At 37.6% G+C, this 16,273-nt stretch overlaps 1 protein-coding gene across 5 annotated transcripts in view; it reads right to left on the bottom strand.

Annotated features, from left to right (window-relative positions):
* Positions 1-16,273, bottom strand: part of ARHGAP44 (Rho GTPase activating protein 44) — a 164,620-nt gene that overhangs the window by 77,267 nt on the left and 71,080 nt on the right. For all 5 annotated transcript variants that reach the window (XM_055305056.1, XM_055305054.1, XM_055305053.1 and 2 more), the window contains exon 2: positions 231-270. In XM_055305056.1, coding sequence (XP_055161031.1) covers positions 231-270 — 40 coding nt within the window. The remainder of the gene's footprint in view (positions 1-230; positions 271-16,273) is intronic.

A 16,273-nucleotide genomic window follows, 5' to 3' on the forward strand; every position in this document is an offset into this window, starting at 1 on the left:
CGGTCGCTGACTGAGGGGCTCTCTGTTTTAACCCTGCAGTCAAATGACTGCCATGTCTCCCAAATATTCTTTCCTAAATCAGTATTTAAAAACCATAAAGGAGAAAAAGTTACGTCTACAGAGACTGCACAAGGAACAGTTTGAGCAGCCTGAACAGCATTGGGAATGGCTCAGTTTTAATGGGAAGACATATTTGGTTTCCATACATGAGTGGCTGGTGAAGACCTTACCTGAAGCAGGTCTTCACTCAGAACTTCAGTCTTTTCTGCCCTAAAGAGAAAAAGAGAGAAACGTATCAGAAAAAAAAAATTGGAGCACAGTTTCATACTTATTCCCCACTTTCTCTATCCTTGGCAAAACTAGAAAAACAGACATCAGTAGCAGAGATTTATATTAAAAGAAAATACAGACAATACTGGGATTTACTGGTAACCTTAAAAACCTCTGGCAAACAAGATCCTCCAAAGAGCCTTCTGCTATACACTTGAACCTAGATGAAGGACAGCAAATACTTCTTTCTTTACAGATATTCTTTAAGTAACAGGATGAAGCATATTCCCCAACCTGAACCCCATGGCCTCCGCTAAACAAGCAAGTGAAAGTAACAGAAATGTGAGCAGGGATCAATAAACAGCAAAACAAGGGGAAAAACACTGAGTCCTGGTGACCAACGCAAATGTCACCATTGAGATGTGTCCCCACCAGAGAGTGGGGGGCTGGATTCTGAGATTAACACATTCAAGGAGTAGAACTTGGACACTGGCTGAAATTGCCCCAACCCCTGTGTCACATCAGGGGAGAATGAGGATCCTCTTTGGGGCAAAGCATTCTTAATTTATTGTCTGGAGAATCTCAGAGCTAAGGTTCAATGATTTCTCTCGCATACCTGTGTTCTCTGTGTCTCTGAGAGTCTCTCTCTCTCTCTCCTTCTCATGCTCATACATACAAACTACAGATTCCCATGAAAATAAATTATCAAAACTAAAGATACAGAGAAGGGGTGCCTGGGTGGCTCAGTGGTTGAGCGTCTGCCTTTGGCTCAGGTCATAATCCTGGGGTCCTGGGATCAACTCCCACACCCGGTTCCCCACAGGGACCCTGCTTCTCCCTCTCCCTGTGTCTCTGCTTCTTTCTCTTGTCTTTCATGAATAAATAAAATATTTAAAAAATAAATAAGTAAAAAATATAAAAATAAAGATACAGAGAAGAAGAAACAACTTATGGAGAGCCTGAAGGACTTCGATGACCAGAATCATCAAAGACTGACAAAATGTTGAAGAACAAATGATACATTCAAACACTAGTATGAGGACCTGTGCTTCTGGGAGGACAGAGTGAATACATTTCACCTATTTCCCTCACTAAGTAAAAACAAAACCCTGGAACCTTCCATATAAAACAAAAAAGAAAACTCTTCAAGGTGGACAGAAGACAGACTGGCTAGCTACCACCAGGCCCGATGAATGGCACGGTGTGGTGGGGAGTTTTGCTTCATATTATTCCACACATGGAGTTTTAGAAGTTATGAATCAAAACAGCAGTGAGAATAGACAAAACAAGCCCAACAAAAACCAGATCTCTGTAGCCAAAGAATCAGGAAAGAAGCAACCTGGCAAGATAGAAAATGTTCATAGACTAATTGCTCACTCCAGCCAAATGCTACAGAAAGTAACAAAAAAAAAAAAAAAAAAAAAAAAAAAACAAAAAAACAAAAAACAAAACTGTTGTCCTACTCCATCCATACCAGCAAACACTGGGAAAGGAGCCTAGCTTTCCATACTTACCAGGCTGTATACCAAGGCACTAAATCCTCCCCCTCATCTGCCTGGCTAGTGTAGCATCATAGGCATTTGGAGGTGGGACATTTATCACTCCTGGGCCATAACACTAGAAACCACATGAATGGTCCACACATCTATCCCTCACACTCCCTCGGGAAGTGATGTAACAGGAGGCAGAAGAGAGAGTCAGGACTTTTGTCAACATCCAGTAATAACAAAACCATTCTCTGCCATGGCATCAATGCAAGTCAAGTGGGGACCCATAAGGAATCACTCTCACCCCTCTCAGCTGGGGAGGTATCAATGAAGGCCTAACAGGGAGCCAGAATTCCCACTCCCACCCAGCAGTAATGAGCAGCACCACCCTCTAGGGGGACTGGGAGCCAGTGAAGGCCAAGTGGCAAACCTGGACTTCTATTTCCAGCTGGCAGAAACAAAGTAGAATTCTCCCTTCCCCGGCTGGAATGATAGGGAAAAAAATCAGCTAAAAGAGAAAGTTTCAATAAAACCTAGAATTTCATAATATAAAACAATACTCAAATTTCAGGAAAAATTTGCTTATCATATCAAGAATCAGAAAGATCTCAAGTTGAATGAAGATCATCAATAAATGCCAACAGCAGAATAACAGAGATGTTTGAATTATCTGACAAAGACTTTAAAAGTATTTGCTGTGAAAATGCTTGGATGAGCATTTATGAACATGCTTGAAACAACAAACAAACAAAAAAACCCAGTCTCAGAACAGAAGATGATTTTAAAAAGAACAAAATGAACACTTTAGAGTTGAAAAATGCAACAATAAATTTAAAAATCCCAGTGGACAGGTTCAACTCTAGAATGGAGGAAGCAGAGGAAAAATTGGTGAACTGGAAGAAAACACAAGAAAAATTTCCCAGTCTACACAACAGAGCAAAAGTAGACCAGAAAAACAAAAAAGAACAAGGGACCTGTGGAATTATAACAGAGGATTATTTATGGCATCAGAATCCCAGAAGCAGGAAAAGAAGGTAGGGCTGAAAAATAGTCAAAGAAATAATGGCTAAAAATTAATTTGGCAAAAGATGTAATACTCAAGAAGCTGGGCAAACCCAAACGGGATAAACACAAAGAGGTCCTCACCAAGATTCATAGTCAAATTTCTGAAACTAAAGACAAAGATTTGACTGCAGAGAGACAAAAATGATACCTTACAGAGAGGAAACCATTTGAATTACAGATTTCTGATGGGAAATTACAGAGGACAGCAGGAAGTGGCACACCATTTCTCAAGTACTGAAGGAAAAGAACTGCTAACCTACAATCCTACATTCAGTGAAAATATCCTTCAGGAATGAAAAAAGTCAAGCTAGTCTCAGATAAAGGAAGACTAACAAAATGTGCCATCAGCAGGCCTGCCTTAAAGAATAGCTAAAATTTCTAGACAAAAAACAATCAAAAAAAGAAATGGTAAAAGAAATAACCTTGAAGTATCAGGAAGAAAAGAAAACACTACATGAAAAATAGTAAATAGGTTTTTTTCTCCTCTTGAGTCTTCTAAGTTGATGGTTGAAGCAAAATTCATAACATTGGGTATGTGGCTCTAAATGTATACAGAGGAAATATTTAATACAATTATATTATAATTGGGAGAGGGTAAAGGGACATAAAGGGAAGTAAAATTTCTAGAATTCACTCAATCTAGTAAAATAATGGTACCAGAAGACTGTGATAAACTTTGTATATGTAATATACCTTGATCCACCACTAAAACAGATACACAAGGAGATACACTCAAAAAAGCTTTAGAGAAGTCAAAATAAATTTAACTCAGGAGAAAGAAAGAAAAGGAAAACAAAACAATGAAAAACAAAATAAAACAAAAAATGAAATGGTATACAAGTCTTAAGATAGCTGGACTTATATTAAATATAAAAGGCCTAAATACACCAATTAAAAGAGATTGGCAGAGTGAATTAAAAATACTTTGTCTAGGGATCCCTGGGTGGCGCAACGGTTTGGCGCCTGCCTTTGGCCCAGGGCGCGATCCTGGAGACCTGGGATCGAATCCCACGTCGGGCTCCCGGTGCATGGAGCCTGCTTCTCCCTCTGCCTATGTCTCTGTCTCTCTCTCTCTCTCTCTCTATCATAAATTTAAAAAAAAAAGAATCTGAACTTGAATGTACCTGATTAGAATCACAAAATATATAAATCAAAACTGATAAAACTTGAAGGAAGCCCTACAAAAATATATCATAATAAAGTGTCATCATTCCTCTTTTATTAATGAGAGGTAAACACAAAAAAGAAGTTAGTAAAGATATAGAGGAAACATAAGTTCACAGATTTGACAGATATAAATGGAACCTTGAATCTAATCATTACAGAATATAAATTCTTCTCATTAAGTACACATTAAGTATTCATTTCCAAAACTTAACCACTTATTAGTCTAAAAAGCATATCTTGGTAAACACCAAAGGACAGATGCCATACAATGTTCTCTTACCCCAATGCTATTTAGGTTGAAATAATTAACTAGGGGATCCCTGGGTGGCGCAGCAGTTTGGCGCCTGCCTTTGGCCCAGGGCGTGATCCTGGAGACCCGGGATCGAACCCCACATCAGGCTCCCGGTGCATGGAGCCTGCTTCTCCCTCTGCCTGTGTCTCCACCTCTCTCTCTCTCTCTCTCTATCATAAATAAATAAATAAATAAAAATTAAAAAAAAAATAAAAAAAGAATCTAAAAAAAAGAAATAATTAACTAAAAAGTTAAAATTCAAAACAACACACATACAAGATTTGGAAACCTTAAAACAGTTCTAAATAGATTAAAAAGAAATGCTTAGAAATTTAAAATATTTAGAATTGAAAAACATTTAAAATCTCAAACTTGCCAGCAAAGTGATACTTTCAAAAAAATACAAAAACTCAAATGCTTATTTTAGGAGAGGCTGAAAATACTTGAGAAATATAAATACAATAAAATTAAAGAAATGAAAAGGAAGAAAATAACAAAGAGAAGACATTAATAAAATAGAAAAAACATAATAGAATCAACATAGTCAAAAGCTAATTCTTTGAAAAGGCTAACAAAATAGCAAATATTTATAGGATTTATCCAGAAAAAGACAAAAAAAATGAGAAAAGGAATAGAAGAACAATAATAGAAAATAAAAGTGGAATATAACCACTGCAGAGGTTAAAAAGATAAGTGAAAGTTATGAACAGCTTTATTCTAAAAACACACAAAATGGCCAAATAGCTAGAAAAATAAAGCAAGCCCAAACTGACTCAAGAATAGGAAGGCCAAATAGTCCTATAAACCTTTAAAACACACACACACACACACACACACACACACACAGTAAAACAGTAATTAAATAACTTTCCACAAGGAAAAAAGAAGACCAAGATATTTAATAGGAAAATTTTCAACAAATGTTTCTTTCTAAACTTGTACAAACTCTTCAAAAGAATAAAAAAGCAACACACACAGCTCATTCTAAGAGATAAGTATAACTTGTGACCAAAACGAGACAAGAATGCACAAACAAAATTATAGATTGGTCCTACATTAGCAATCATACAAATATTTTAAAAAATATAATAAATTAGCACATTATGAACAAATTAGATTAATTGCTAGAACACAGAGTGAGTTTTTTTAAGATTTTTTTCAAAGACTTTATTTATTCGTGAGAGACACACAGAGAGAGAAGCAGGCTTCAGGCAGAGAGCCTGATGCAGAACTCAATCCCGGGACTCTAGGATCATGCTGTGAGCTGAAGACAGATGCTCAACCACTGAGCCACCCAGGCTTCCCAAAAAGATTTTAACTAATCTCTACACCCAAAGTGGAACTCGAACTCAAATCCCTGAGACCAAGAATCACATGCTCCACCAACTGAGCTCCCAAGAGTAGTTTAACTTTATGTATCTGCAAGTATAATCACATTGACTTCAAGGATAAACCATACTATCTCAAACAACACAAACAAAATATTTACTAAAACACAATGCCTATTCATAATAAAATCCTTACCTTTGTTTTTTTAAACATATCTATAAAACATTATTCTTAATGGAAACATGTTAAAAACATTCCCTTTAAGGTCAAGAATAAGACAACAATGCCTACTATCACTTTCCAGTCAGCTCAGTAAGAGAAGACTTAAAAACTGAAGAGAAAGAACACAAACTGACATAATCTATAGAAGTTATTAAAAATAATGAAAGCTTAGAATGATAGCTGGATATAAAAGCAATATAACAAAATCAATATAACCAGGAAATACTTAGAAAATATAATTTTAAAAATCATTTAACAGAGAAAAAAGGTAGAATAAATTTGATAAAAGATGGGCAATATCTTACAGAGGAAAAAATTAGTAAAAGACATTTACAAAGACAAATTGAGAGATATACTGTAGTTATGGATAGAAAGAATTAACTTTGTAAAGATAAAAGTTCTCTTTATATCAGTGCAACTTCAATAAAAAATCCAAATAAGGACTTTTAAAAACTAATTTAATGAGCTGAATCTAAAACTTATATGAAATTGCAAAGACATAAGAAAAAAAATCATCCTTAGAAAGAATAGGCTAGAGGAGTTTCACTACCAGATCCTGAAACTATTTAATAAAGTCAGAGCAATTAAGACAGTACTCTATCAGTGTTCACATTGAACATGAGAACTGAAGAGAGTGTCCAGAAATATACCTACACACAAAAAAAAATAATAGAGATATTATCCAAGGATTGCGGAAAAGGAGTGTGATTCAATATGTAGTGCTGGGTCAACTGCATATCAAAAAAAGGAAAGAAGAAAAGAAAGAAAAGAAAAGAAAAGAAAAGAAAAGAAAAGAAAAGAAAAGAAAAGAAAAGAAAAGAAAAGAAAAGAAAAGAAAAGAAAAGAAAAGAAAAGAAAAGAAAAGAAAAGAAAAGAAAAGAAAAGAAAAGAAAAGAAAAGAAGAGTTTCCCCCAAAACCATGCATAAAAACCAATCTCCAATGAATTAAAGACTTAAATTTAAATCATAAGACACTAAACTGGGAAAATACATATATAATGTCTTATATTTCTGACCATGGAATGAGACTTTGGAGAAAAAAAAGATTAACTATAAAAGAAAGGAATAATAAATATATCTACATAAAAATTAACTTCTGTTACAATATTTGAAAAAAATATGAAGAGTCAGGAAATGGAGGAAGACATATGTAAAAAAAAAAAATGTTTAACTGCCAAAGGATTAACATTCATGTTGTATCAGAAACTTCCAAAAGTCAATGAAAAAAGAAAAAAGGAATCAACTTAATAGAAAAATAATCTGAAGACCATCACTTCTTAAATGAGAAACTTCTAATGATTAACAAAAATATTAAGAAGTGGCCAACCTCATTAGTAACCAGGAATATACAAATTAAACCTACAAAGAGATACCATTCTCTACCAACCTGACAAAAATGTATGTCTGACAATTCCAAACAATGAAGATAGGGAGTAAGGGAAATCTCTACAAAGCACTACCACAAGTATAAATTGTTAAGAAGCACTGTGGATAACAATGTGTCATTATCTTGTACATCTGACACTGAAACTCAGTATCCAAACAAAACATCTTTTAACAGCAGGATGCAGAATATTTACTCTTATTATGTCTGATGTACTCTAACACTTCTATTACGCTCACTAAATTGATTCCATTATCTCTAATGGGTTGGAACCTGTATTCAAAAAACACTATCCTAGAGAAACCCCCGCATATGTACCAGGAGACATTTACAAAACATTCCTACCAGGTTTTTTGTTTTTGTGAAGTTTTTTGTAAAATAAAGAAAAAAAATAGGGGAGAAAAGTCCTTCAAAAGAGAATAAAGATGTACCAGAAATAATAAGATACTGAGGAATAAACCTAACAAAGAGGTCAAAGACCTGTTACTCTGAAAACTATAAAACAATGATGAAAGAAATTGAAGATAACAAAGAAATGGAAAACCATTCCAAGCTCGTGAAGCTCATGGATTGGAAGAACAAATGCTGTTCACATGTCTATAGTATGCAAAACAATCTACACATTTAATCCTATCAAAATACCAATAGCATTTTTCACAGAACTAGAACAATCCTAAAATTTGTATGGAACCACAACAGACCCCGAATAGCCAAAGCAATCCTGAAAAAGAAAAGGAAAGCTGGAGGCATCACAATTCGACTTCAAGTTATATTTCAAAGCTGTAGTCCTCAAAACAGTATGCTACTGGCACAAATACAGATACATGGATCAATGGAACAGAAAAGAATCCAGAAATAAACCCAAAATTACATGGTCAATTAATTTTTGACAAAGCAGGAAGGAATACCCAACAGGAAAAAGTGTCTTGAACAAATCCGGTTGGGGAAACTGGACAGCTATATGCAAAAGAAAGAATACTCAACCACTTTCCAATACCATACACAAACATGAACTCAAAATGGATTAAAGACCTCAATGAGTGTGAGACCTGAAACGACAAAAATCCTAGAAGAGAAGACAGGTAGTAACTTGACATATCTTCTTTCAAGATACATCTCCTGAGGTAAGGGAAACAAAAGCAACAATAAACTATTGGGACTTCATCAAAATAAAAACCTCTGCCAAGTGAAGGAAAACAATAAAACTAAAAGGCAACCTATGGAATGGGAGAAGATATTTGCAAATGATAAAGGGTTAGCATCCAAAATATAGGAAGAATTTATAAAACTCAACATCCAAAAAACAAATAATCCAATTCAAAAACTGGCAGAACACATGAACAGACATTTCTCCAAAGACATACAGGGGGCCAAAAGACACATGAAAAGATGCTCATCATCACTTATTATCAGGGAAATGCAAATCAAAACTATAATCAGATATCACCTCACACCTGCTAGAATGGCTAAAATCAACAACACAGGAAACAACAGGTGTTGCGAGGATGTGGAGAAAAAGGAACCCTTGTGCACTGTTGGTGGGAATGCAAACTGGTGCAGCCACTGTAGAAACAGTGTGGAGGTTCCTCAGAATGTTAAAAATAGAATTACGTCATGATCCAGTAATCACAGGATTGGGTATTTACCCAAATACAAGAATACTAATTCAAAGGGATACATGTACCTCATTTTATAGCAGCATTACTCGCAATAGCCATGACATGGAAGCAGCCCAAGTGTCCATCAACTGATGAATGGATAAAGAAGATGTGGTATATATACACAACAGAATATTAGTCAAAAAAAGAATGAAATCTCACCATTTGTAATGACATGGATGGAGCTAGTGGGTATAAAGCTAAGTAAAACAAGTCAGTCAAATACCATGAGATTTCAGTCATAAGGAGAATTTAAGAAACAAAACAAATGAGCAAAGGGATAGAAAGCAGAGAAAGAGAAATCATATATAATATATATAAACATTTTTTTTAAGATTTTATTTGAGAGAGAGAAAAGGAGAGAGGGAGAAGTATACTCCCTGCTGAGCGAGGAGCCCAATGGTGATTCTTGAAAGCAGTGTCGAATAGGTGAAAAAATAACAGAAAGACTACTTAAATTATACCACTTCCATAAAATTCAAAGCTAAACAACATACTGTTAAGGGATAAAACAGATGTAGCAAAATGAAAAGAAAGCAAAATTATAATTGCAAAATTTCAAATAGTGGTTATCTCTGAAAAAAGATAGATTGGATTGGAGGGATATACAGGTGGCTTCCACATAATTGGTAGTGAGTTTGATTCTAAATTTGTATAGTAGGTTCATGGCATATAGGTAATCTGTGTATTAAACAATAGATAATATAACAAAATAACAAAAGCCAACCGTTAAGTATCTAGCATAAACTTTTATAAATGATTACCACAATCCCACAAAAACCAACCAAAAAATTACACCCATTGGATTCTCTATATTTTGGTTAAAAAAAAAAAACATACACATGTTTACCTCACATATACCTTATATATACACATAATGTATATATAATATAAACAATATATCATGCTATTATTTTTATATATTGGATTCTCTATATTTTCGTTAAAAAAAACATACACATGTATACCTCACATATACCTTATATCTACACATAATGTATATATAATATAAACATAATATATCATGTTATTATTTTTATATATAATTTTTAACACATACAAATTTTATATATGTAAACATCTTTAAAGTTTTTACTTTTTGCTTAAAAAAAAAAGAGTTGAGTTATAGGGGATCCAGACAGTTGTTAGCTACAGCAATTACAAACACATTAATTAGATGCAAACCAAAATAACCAATAAAAACATTGTAGCTACACCCTGATAAGAAAGCTACAAGTTCTGGTTCTCTGAAGGAAAGTCTCTTGTACTGGAGACAAATTCTGCTCAAGCTTGTTCTTAAAAATTTGGGGTCATAAACTTACTTGAAGAGCCAAAGGACTTAAGAAAGTTCGAGAACACCTTTTATTGAGAGAAAGACTCATCGATATTGAGTTGGGAGGAACAAGGAAGTCAACCCATTTTCCACTCCTCTGAGACGAATTCCTTCCATCACTCTTGAGGCATTTCAACAGAGCATGAGACTGACCAATGGATGGTTATCTTCAAGGAATAGAAGTGGGCTAACAGGTGACGCTATTTTTAGGAAGCCTAGTATTTTTGGCCTCATCTTTGTAAATGAAAGACAGAGCATCATCCATTATCAAGACAATGAACACTACCTACCATTTTCAGGGGATGAATCATCATCCCATGAGATGACAAGCACTGGGTACATCTGGGTACAAGTCATGTCTTTTTTATTTTCCACATCAACAGACTAAAGCAAAACAGAACTCTGGCAAGCTGGTCTAAAAATTGTGCATTGTTCTACTTATGAGCTTCAGGAGAACAATCAACACCACCTACAAAAATCTTGATTGTCAGTAGCATTACACATGAGCATATTCAGTCATGGTGGCATTTTCAAAAATGAGTTCCATGAAAAAAAGACACTGAAGAAAAAGGTCCTATGGACAACTTATTAAACACTGGATACTGTGTTCTCCATTAATGGAGTCTCATTAAAATGTTAGAGGTTCCAAGAAGTCCTACAGTAAATAAAATGTTTTAATGTGAGCTAGTCTATCATTCCCTGGCTGTATAAAAATAAGCAAATATATCTCTTATGACACCAAGTGCCAAATATACTCTAGGAATAATGTGAAGCAGAAGGAAATATTCACTATGCTACATCTTGATTCTGGAAATCTCCCCTGATATGCTACCTAGGAGTTCTGGTCTCATCACAGAAGGACCTTTGGTGGGACCAAGAGCTAAAGCAATCATGACTTTCCAGCCGCCATTACAGAAGTCACTGAGCAAGGCAGCGAGGCTGCTTTTCCAGCAGAGAGAGTCTCCTTACAAACCATTTCAGATATGAGGTCATCAACTTGCAACACCCAAAAAGTTGCCAAATCCCCTTATTTTCATATCACTAATATTTTGCAGCCCCTGTGGGCTCTCTTTCTGTTTGGATGGTCCCAGGCTAGCCCAGTAAGGTTCAGCCCTGAACTGCCATCAGATCCTCCCAGTTGAGGTCTGCATCTCCACCATCTTCACCCTCCCATTCATCATTCACACTGTCCTGAGACATCATGCAGGGGAAGCAACAGGACCAGACAGGGGGGCAAGGAGGGTAAAGGCAAAATGTGGGTAGGAGCCTCTATTGTGGTTTTCCCAGGAAGGAATGGGGGTCACAAGCCATTGAGCAGGTTTAGGACTGGATCATTTGAGTAATTCTGGTGGGCTTTGGGCTATCACGAAGGTCTCTAGATGTCCAGGACCTGGCCCTGGGTGACTTAAGGCAGGGGACAGAGTCCAGACTGCAGAAGCCTAATGCAAGGTGCGTGCAGGTACGGATTTAGTATTGGTGGGTCTGTGTACCAAAGATGTGCTTGCAGGCCAGTTGTTTGCTACCTCTAGAAATTAGTTGGCCCTGGGAAGGGCAGTGTCTGCTGGGTCAGTGAGGTTGCAGATGCCAAAGAGCACCAACGATCCAGAAAATATAATTCAGTCACTCATTCCTTTAAAAACCTAGAAGGTGGGATCCCTGGGTGGCACAGCGGTTTAGCGCCTGCCTTTGGCCCAGGGCGCAATCCTGGAGACCCGGGATCGAATCCCACGTCGGGCTCCCGGTGCATGGAGCCTGCTTCTCCCTCTGCCTGTGACTCTGTCTCTCTCTCTCTCTGTGTGACTATCATAAAAAAAAATAAAATAAAATAAAAACCTAGAAGGTATTATTCTACCCATTTAAATTTTTTTTAATTTTTAAAAAGATTTTATTTATTTATTTATTTATTTGAGAGAGAGAGAGAGAGAGAGAGAGAGAGAGAGAGAGAAAGAGAAAGATTTGGGGGCGGCCCTGGTGGCGCAGCGGTTTGGCGCCTGCCTTCAGCCCAGGGCCTGACCCTGGAGACCCAGGATCAAGTCCCACATCAGGTTCCCTGCATGGAGCCTGCTTCTCCCTCTGCCTATCTCTGCCCCTCTCTCTCTCTCTCTCTCTCTCTCTCTCTGTCTCTCATAAATAAATAAAATCTTAAAAAAAAAATAAAAAGTAATAATTAAAAAAAGTAAAACTAGAAAAATAATTTAAAAAAAAAAAAAAAAGAGAAAGATTTGGGAGTGGGAGAGGCAGAAGCAGATTCCCCACTGAGCAGGGAGCCCCATGCAGGGCTCAATCCCAGGACCCGGGATTATGACCTGAGCCAAAGGCACATACTTAACTGACTGAGCACCCAGGTCCCCCTATACCCATTGTTTTGTTTTGTTTTTAATGAGAAAATGAGGCTACTGTGTATTATCACTGCCTCAGTACAACACGCAAAGGGTAGTCCCTAGACTTACAGCATCAGCATCACTTCGAAATTTCTTAGAAACGTAAATTCTCCAAGACCAGCTCAGACCTACAGAGTCAGGAATTCTGGGAGTGAGGTCCAGCCATCTGCATTGTAAGTAGCCCTCCATTCTGAGTCTGAAGCATGCTAAGAAATACTGTTGTATGGAATAAAATCTAAAATCCCTGGTCTGGAAAATCCCATCCTGAGTCAACAGATTTAGCTCTTCAAAGTCCTCTATCCCCATCCTTCTACTCCCAGCCATGCCCCCACCATTCATTCCATCTGGCCTGCCTGATAGACCCTACGTTCCAGGCACACCTAACTTTCACTGAGCAAGGCCTACTGAGACTCAGTACCCCCTGTACTAACACAGTACTGAGACAAAGTGAGTGCAGGCTTTCCCTGTTATCCAAAACTACAGCATTCCTGAAGCCTCTCCTAAGATGAAATGAGGTAAAGGGAAGAAGCATGAATGTATACAGAGATGTTTGAGGCATTCCCAGACCGAAAACATTAACTTCTCTTAAATTTTTCTGATACCTTAGGACACATCTTGCCAACAGATGCACAAAACAATCAAGAGGAAGCACAGATGCCCATGGATGGGGTTCAAGGCTATAATAGCTTGATGCCAAAGTGCTTGCTAAGTGTAGTTTCTAGGAAGGAGGTGGCAGGGTCACTCACGCTGCTTGGGGCGTGCACTGCCTCTCTAATGGCTTGCTGCAAAACCAACGCTGAATGCTATTTTCTTTTTTCACCTTCTCCCATAAATGCAAAAATACTCTTTGGATTTCTTTCATTTAGTAAAACAGGTACTAACATAGGTCTCTTGTGAAAGCAAAGTGGAACAATGAGAACTTTCAAATGGTGGGGGATGCCCACATTCTGCACATGCCTATTAAAATGAACCTTGATACAAGTGGGAACAACTGTGTTTGCTCACTGTTTTGCCCTGTCTTGCTTATTATGGTAGACTGTGCAACCTGGTTTACCCAAAGCCTCTATGCACCACTGTCTTCTTTGCTGCCTCCCATTATAGAAGGTAGAAGGCCAATACTGTCCCATTGCCCCCTGAAATTAGGAGTACTCATTGGATATGGTCCCAGACCATGAGACAAAAGCAGAAGTGTGCTACAGGGTCATTAGGAAAAGCTCTGCTTTCCTACTAAAAATGAACAGGACACAGCTGTCCAGTATTATCACTTCTTCCTGTTTTGAATGCAGATATGATGGTAAGAGTGGTGGCAGCCATCCTATAACCATGAAGGAGTGGCAAAGAGAAATGAAGAAGGGTGCCTGGGTGGCTCAGTCGGTTAACTGTCTGCCTTCAGCTCAGGTCATGATCTCAGGGTCCTGGGATTGAGCCCTGCATGGGGCTCCCTGTTCAGCAGGGAGTCTGCTTGTCTCTCTGCTCCTCCCCCTGCTCATGCTCTCTCTCTAAATAAAATCTTTAAAAAAAGAGAGAGAGAAATGAAAAGATGATGGATCTGACTCAATGATGTCAACCACTGACCCAACCACCATGTACACGTGGATTTATTTCTCAGAGTAATAAACTCTATCCAATGCCATCCTCACTGAGAACATTGAGGGGGTAGCATTGGTAGGCACTGAGGGCTGGATAGGATCTGTTGGGCAGAGACACAGCAGAAGGTCCAAAACGGTGGAGCAGCCACCACAAGCACTCCCTTAGTACAACAAAAGACTATAAAAATAGAGTATTTGGTTAAAGAGAGGAAAATTTACTTTTGAGAATTCAGGGCCAAGAGAGAAGTGAGGAACAAGTGGCAAAGTCATTCTAAAGTTGGGACAAATCTCTATTTTCAAAGCAACATGATAGCTGTACTCTTTTGAGGCACAGAGAACGCTTACAGTAAGAATCTAAACAAATAAATAATAAATATGAATATAAATAAATAAATTAAATATGTATGTGTGTATACACACACACACATACATGCATATTACTAAACTAGTTTCTTATGAGACCTTCAGGAAGAAAAAGATACCTATAAACCAAAAATAGGATGCTATGAAAAAGAACAGTTAGAAGACAGGAAAAACTTGTTAAAGTAAATTATAATACAAGTCCTCAGGGGAAAAAGATAGGAAAAAAAAAGGGAGGGGGGATTTTTTTTTTTTAATTTTAAGTAATGTCTATACTCAGCATGGGTCTTGAATCCACAATCCCAAGATCAAGAGTCACACGCTCCAGTGACCAAGCCAGCCAGGTACACCCCAGAATGGGAAATTATTTTGAGACAGACAGAAATTCTCCTAGAACTGAAGAGGCACTCAAGTCCTCAAAGTGCAAGGATCTGAGCTGTCAGGCACAGACTGGAAATGAAGAAGAGATCCCAAAAGGCTGGAAGAGAGGAGGAGGCCACCAAAGCTACAGCAATCAGATCAGAAGTAGAAATGATAAGAACTGATGCTAGAATAAAACAGAACAGTTCCAAAGTTCTCAGTGAGAACCTATTTGAATCTAAAAAAATTGTACTATGGTAACTTGTCAGTCAAGTAGAGAAGCAAAACAAGATGATTTGTAAAAAGAAGAGAAAAGGAAAGATCCTCTCCTTTTCTGAGAAATCTCGTTGAGGACATACTCCAGAAAAATCAGGGTAAAACTTGAACCCAGTAAGAAATGAGAGCACTAAGTAGGACGAAGCCCAGGATGCCAGCCCTGCAAGAGACTAAGAAAGCAGCAAATTCACATCAGATTTCAATAACCTCTAAGGTGAAGAGCATAAACAAAATAATACATAGAATGAGTAAGTTGGAAGGTATGAAAGCACAGGATTCTCCCACTAGGAAAAAAGGAAAAAAGCGTAATTCATACAATTCCGGGGGGAAAATGCCCATAAAAGATAGGACTTGAATATGAATCAAAGTAAAGTGATTCATAACTGAAGAATTTGGTAGCCTGAAAGAAAAGAAAGTCCACGTAGACGTGGAACTATTCTCCTCTATGTGAACAGATCTTCAGAGCAAGAAATGTAATTGACATAGTCCTGGGCTCTGCAATCAACAACATTTAAATAGCCATAGTAGAAGAAGCACTTGATTGACTTTTGCACTTTTAGAATCAACCTCAGGACAAAGCATGGGAAATATAATGATTATGATCCCACAAGAAAATATAGAAGAGAAAAAGAAGAAGGGATGAAGGTAAAGAAAAGAAAGGAAAGAGGTGTGCCTGGGTGGTTCAGTCGGTTGAAGCATCCAACTTTTTTTTTAAGATTTTATTTATTCATTAGAGACACAGAGAGAGACAGGCAGAGACATAGGCAGAAGGAGAAGCAGGCTCCCTGCGGGGAACCCAATGCAGGACTCAATCTCAGGACCCCAGGATCACGCCCTGAGCCGAAGGCAGATGCTCAACCACTGAGCCACCCAGGCGTCCCAAAGCATTTGACTCTTGACATTGGCTCTGATCACAATTTCAGCATCCTTGGATCAAGCCCTGCGTTGTCAGGTTCTGCACTCAGCAGGGAGCCTACTTGTCTCCCTCTCTCCCTCTGCCCTTCCTCTCCCCTGTTCTCTCTCTCCCTCTCTTAAATATTTTTTAAAGGGGGGGGGGGTTAAAAGGAAAGGAAGAAGAAGAGGAAAAGAAAACAGATGAG

Source organism: Nyctereutes procyonoides, unplaced genomic scaffold (genome assembly GCF_905146905.1).
Source record: "Nyctereutes procyonoides isolate TBG_1078 unplaced genomic scaffold, NYPRO_anot_genome, whole genome shotgun sequence".
Taxonomy (NCBI): Eukaryota; Metazoa; Chordata; class Mammalia; order Carnivora; family Canidae; genus Nyctereutes; species Nyctereutes procyonoides.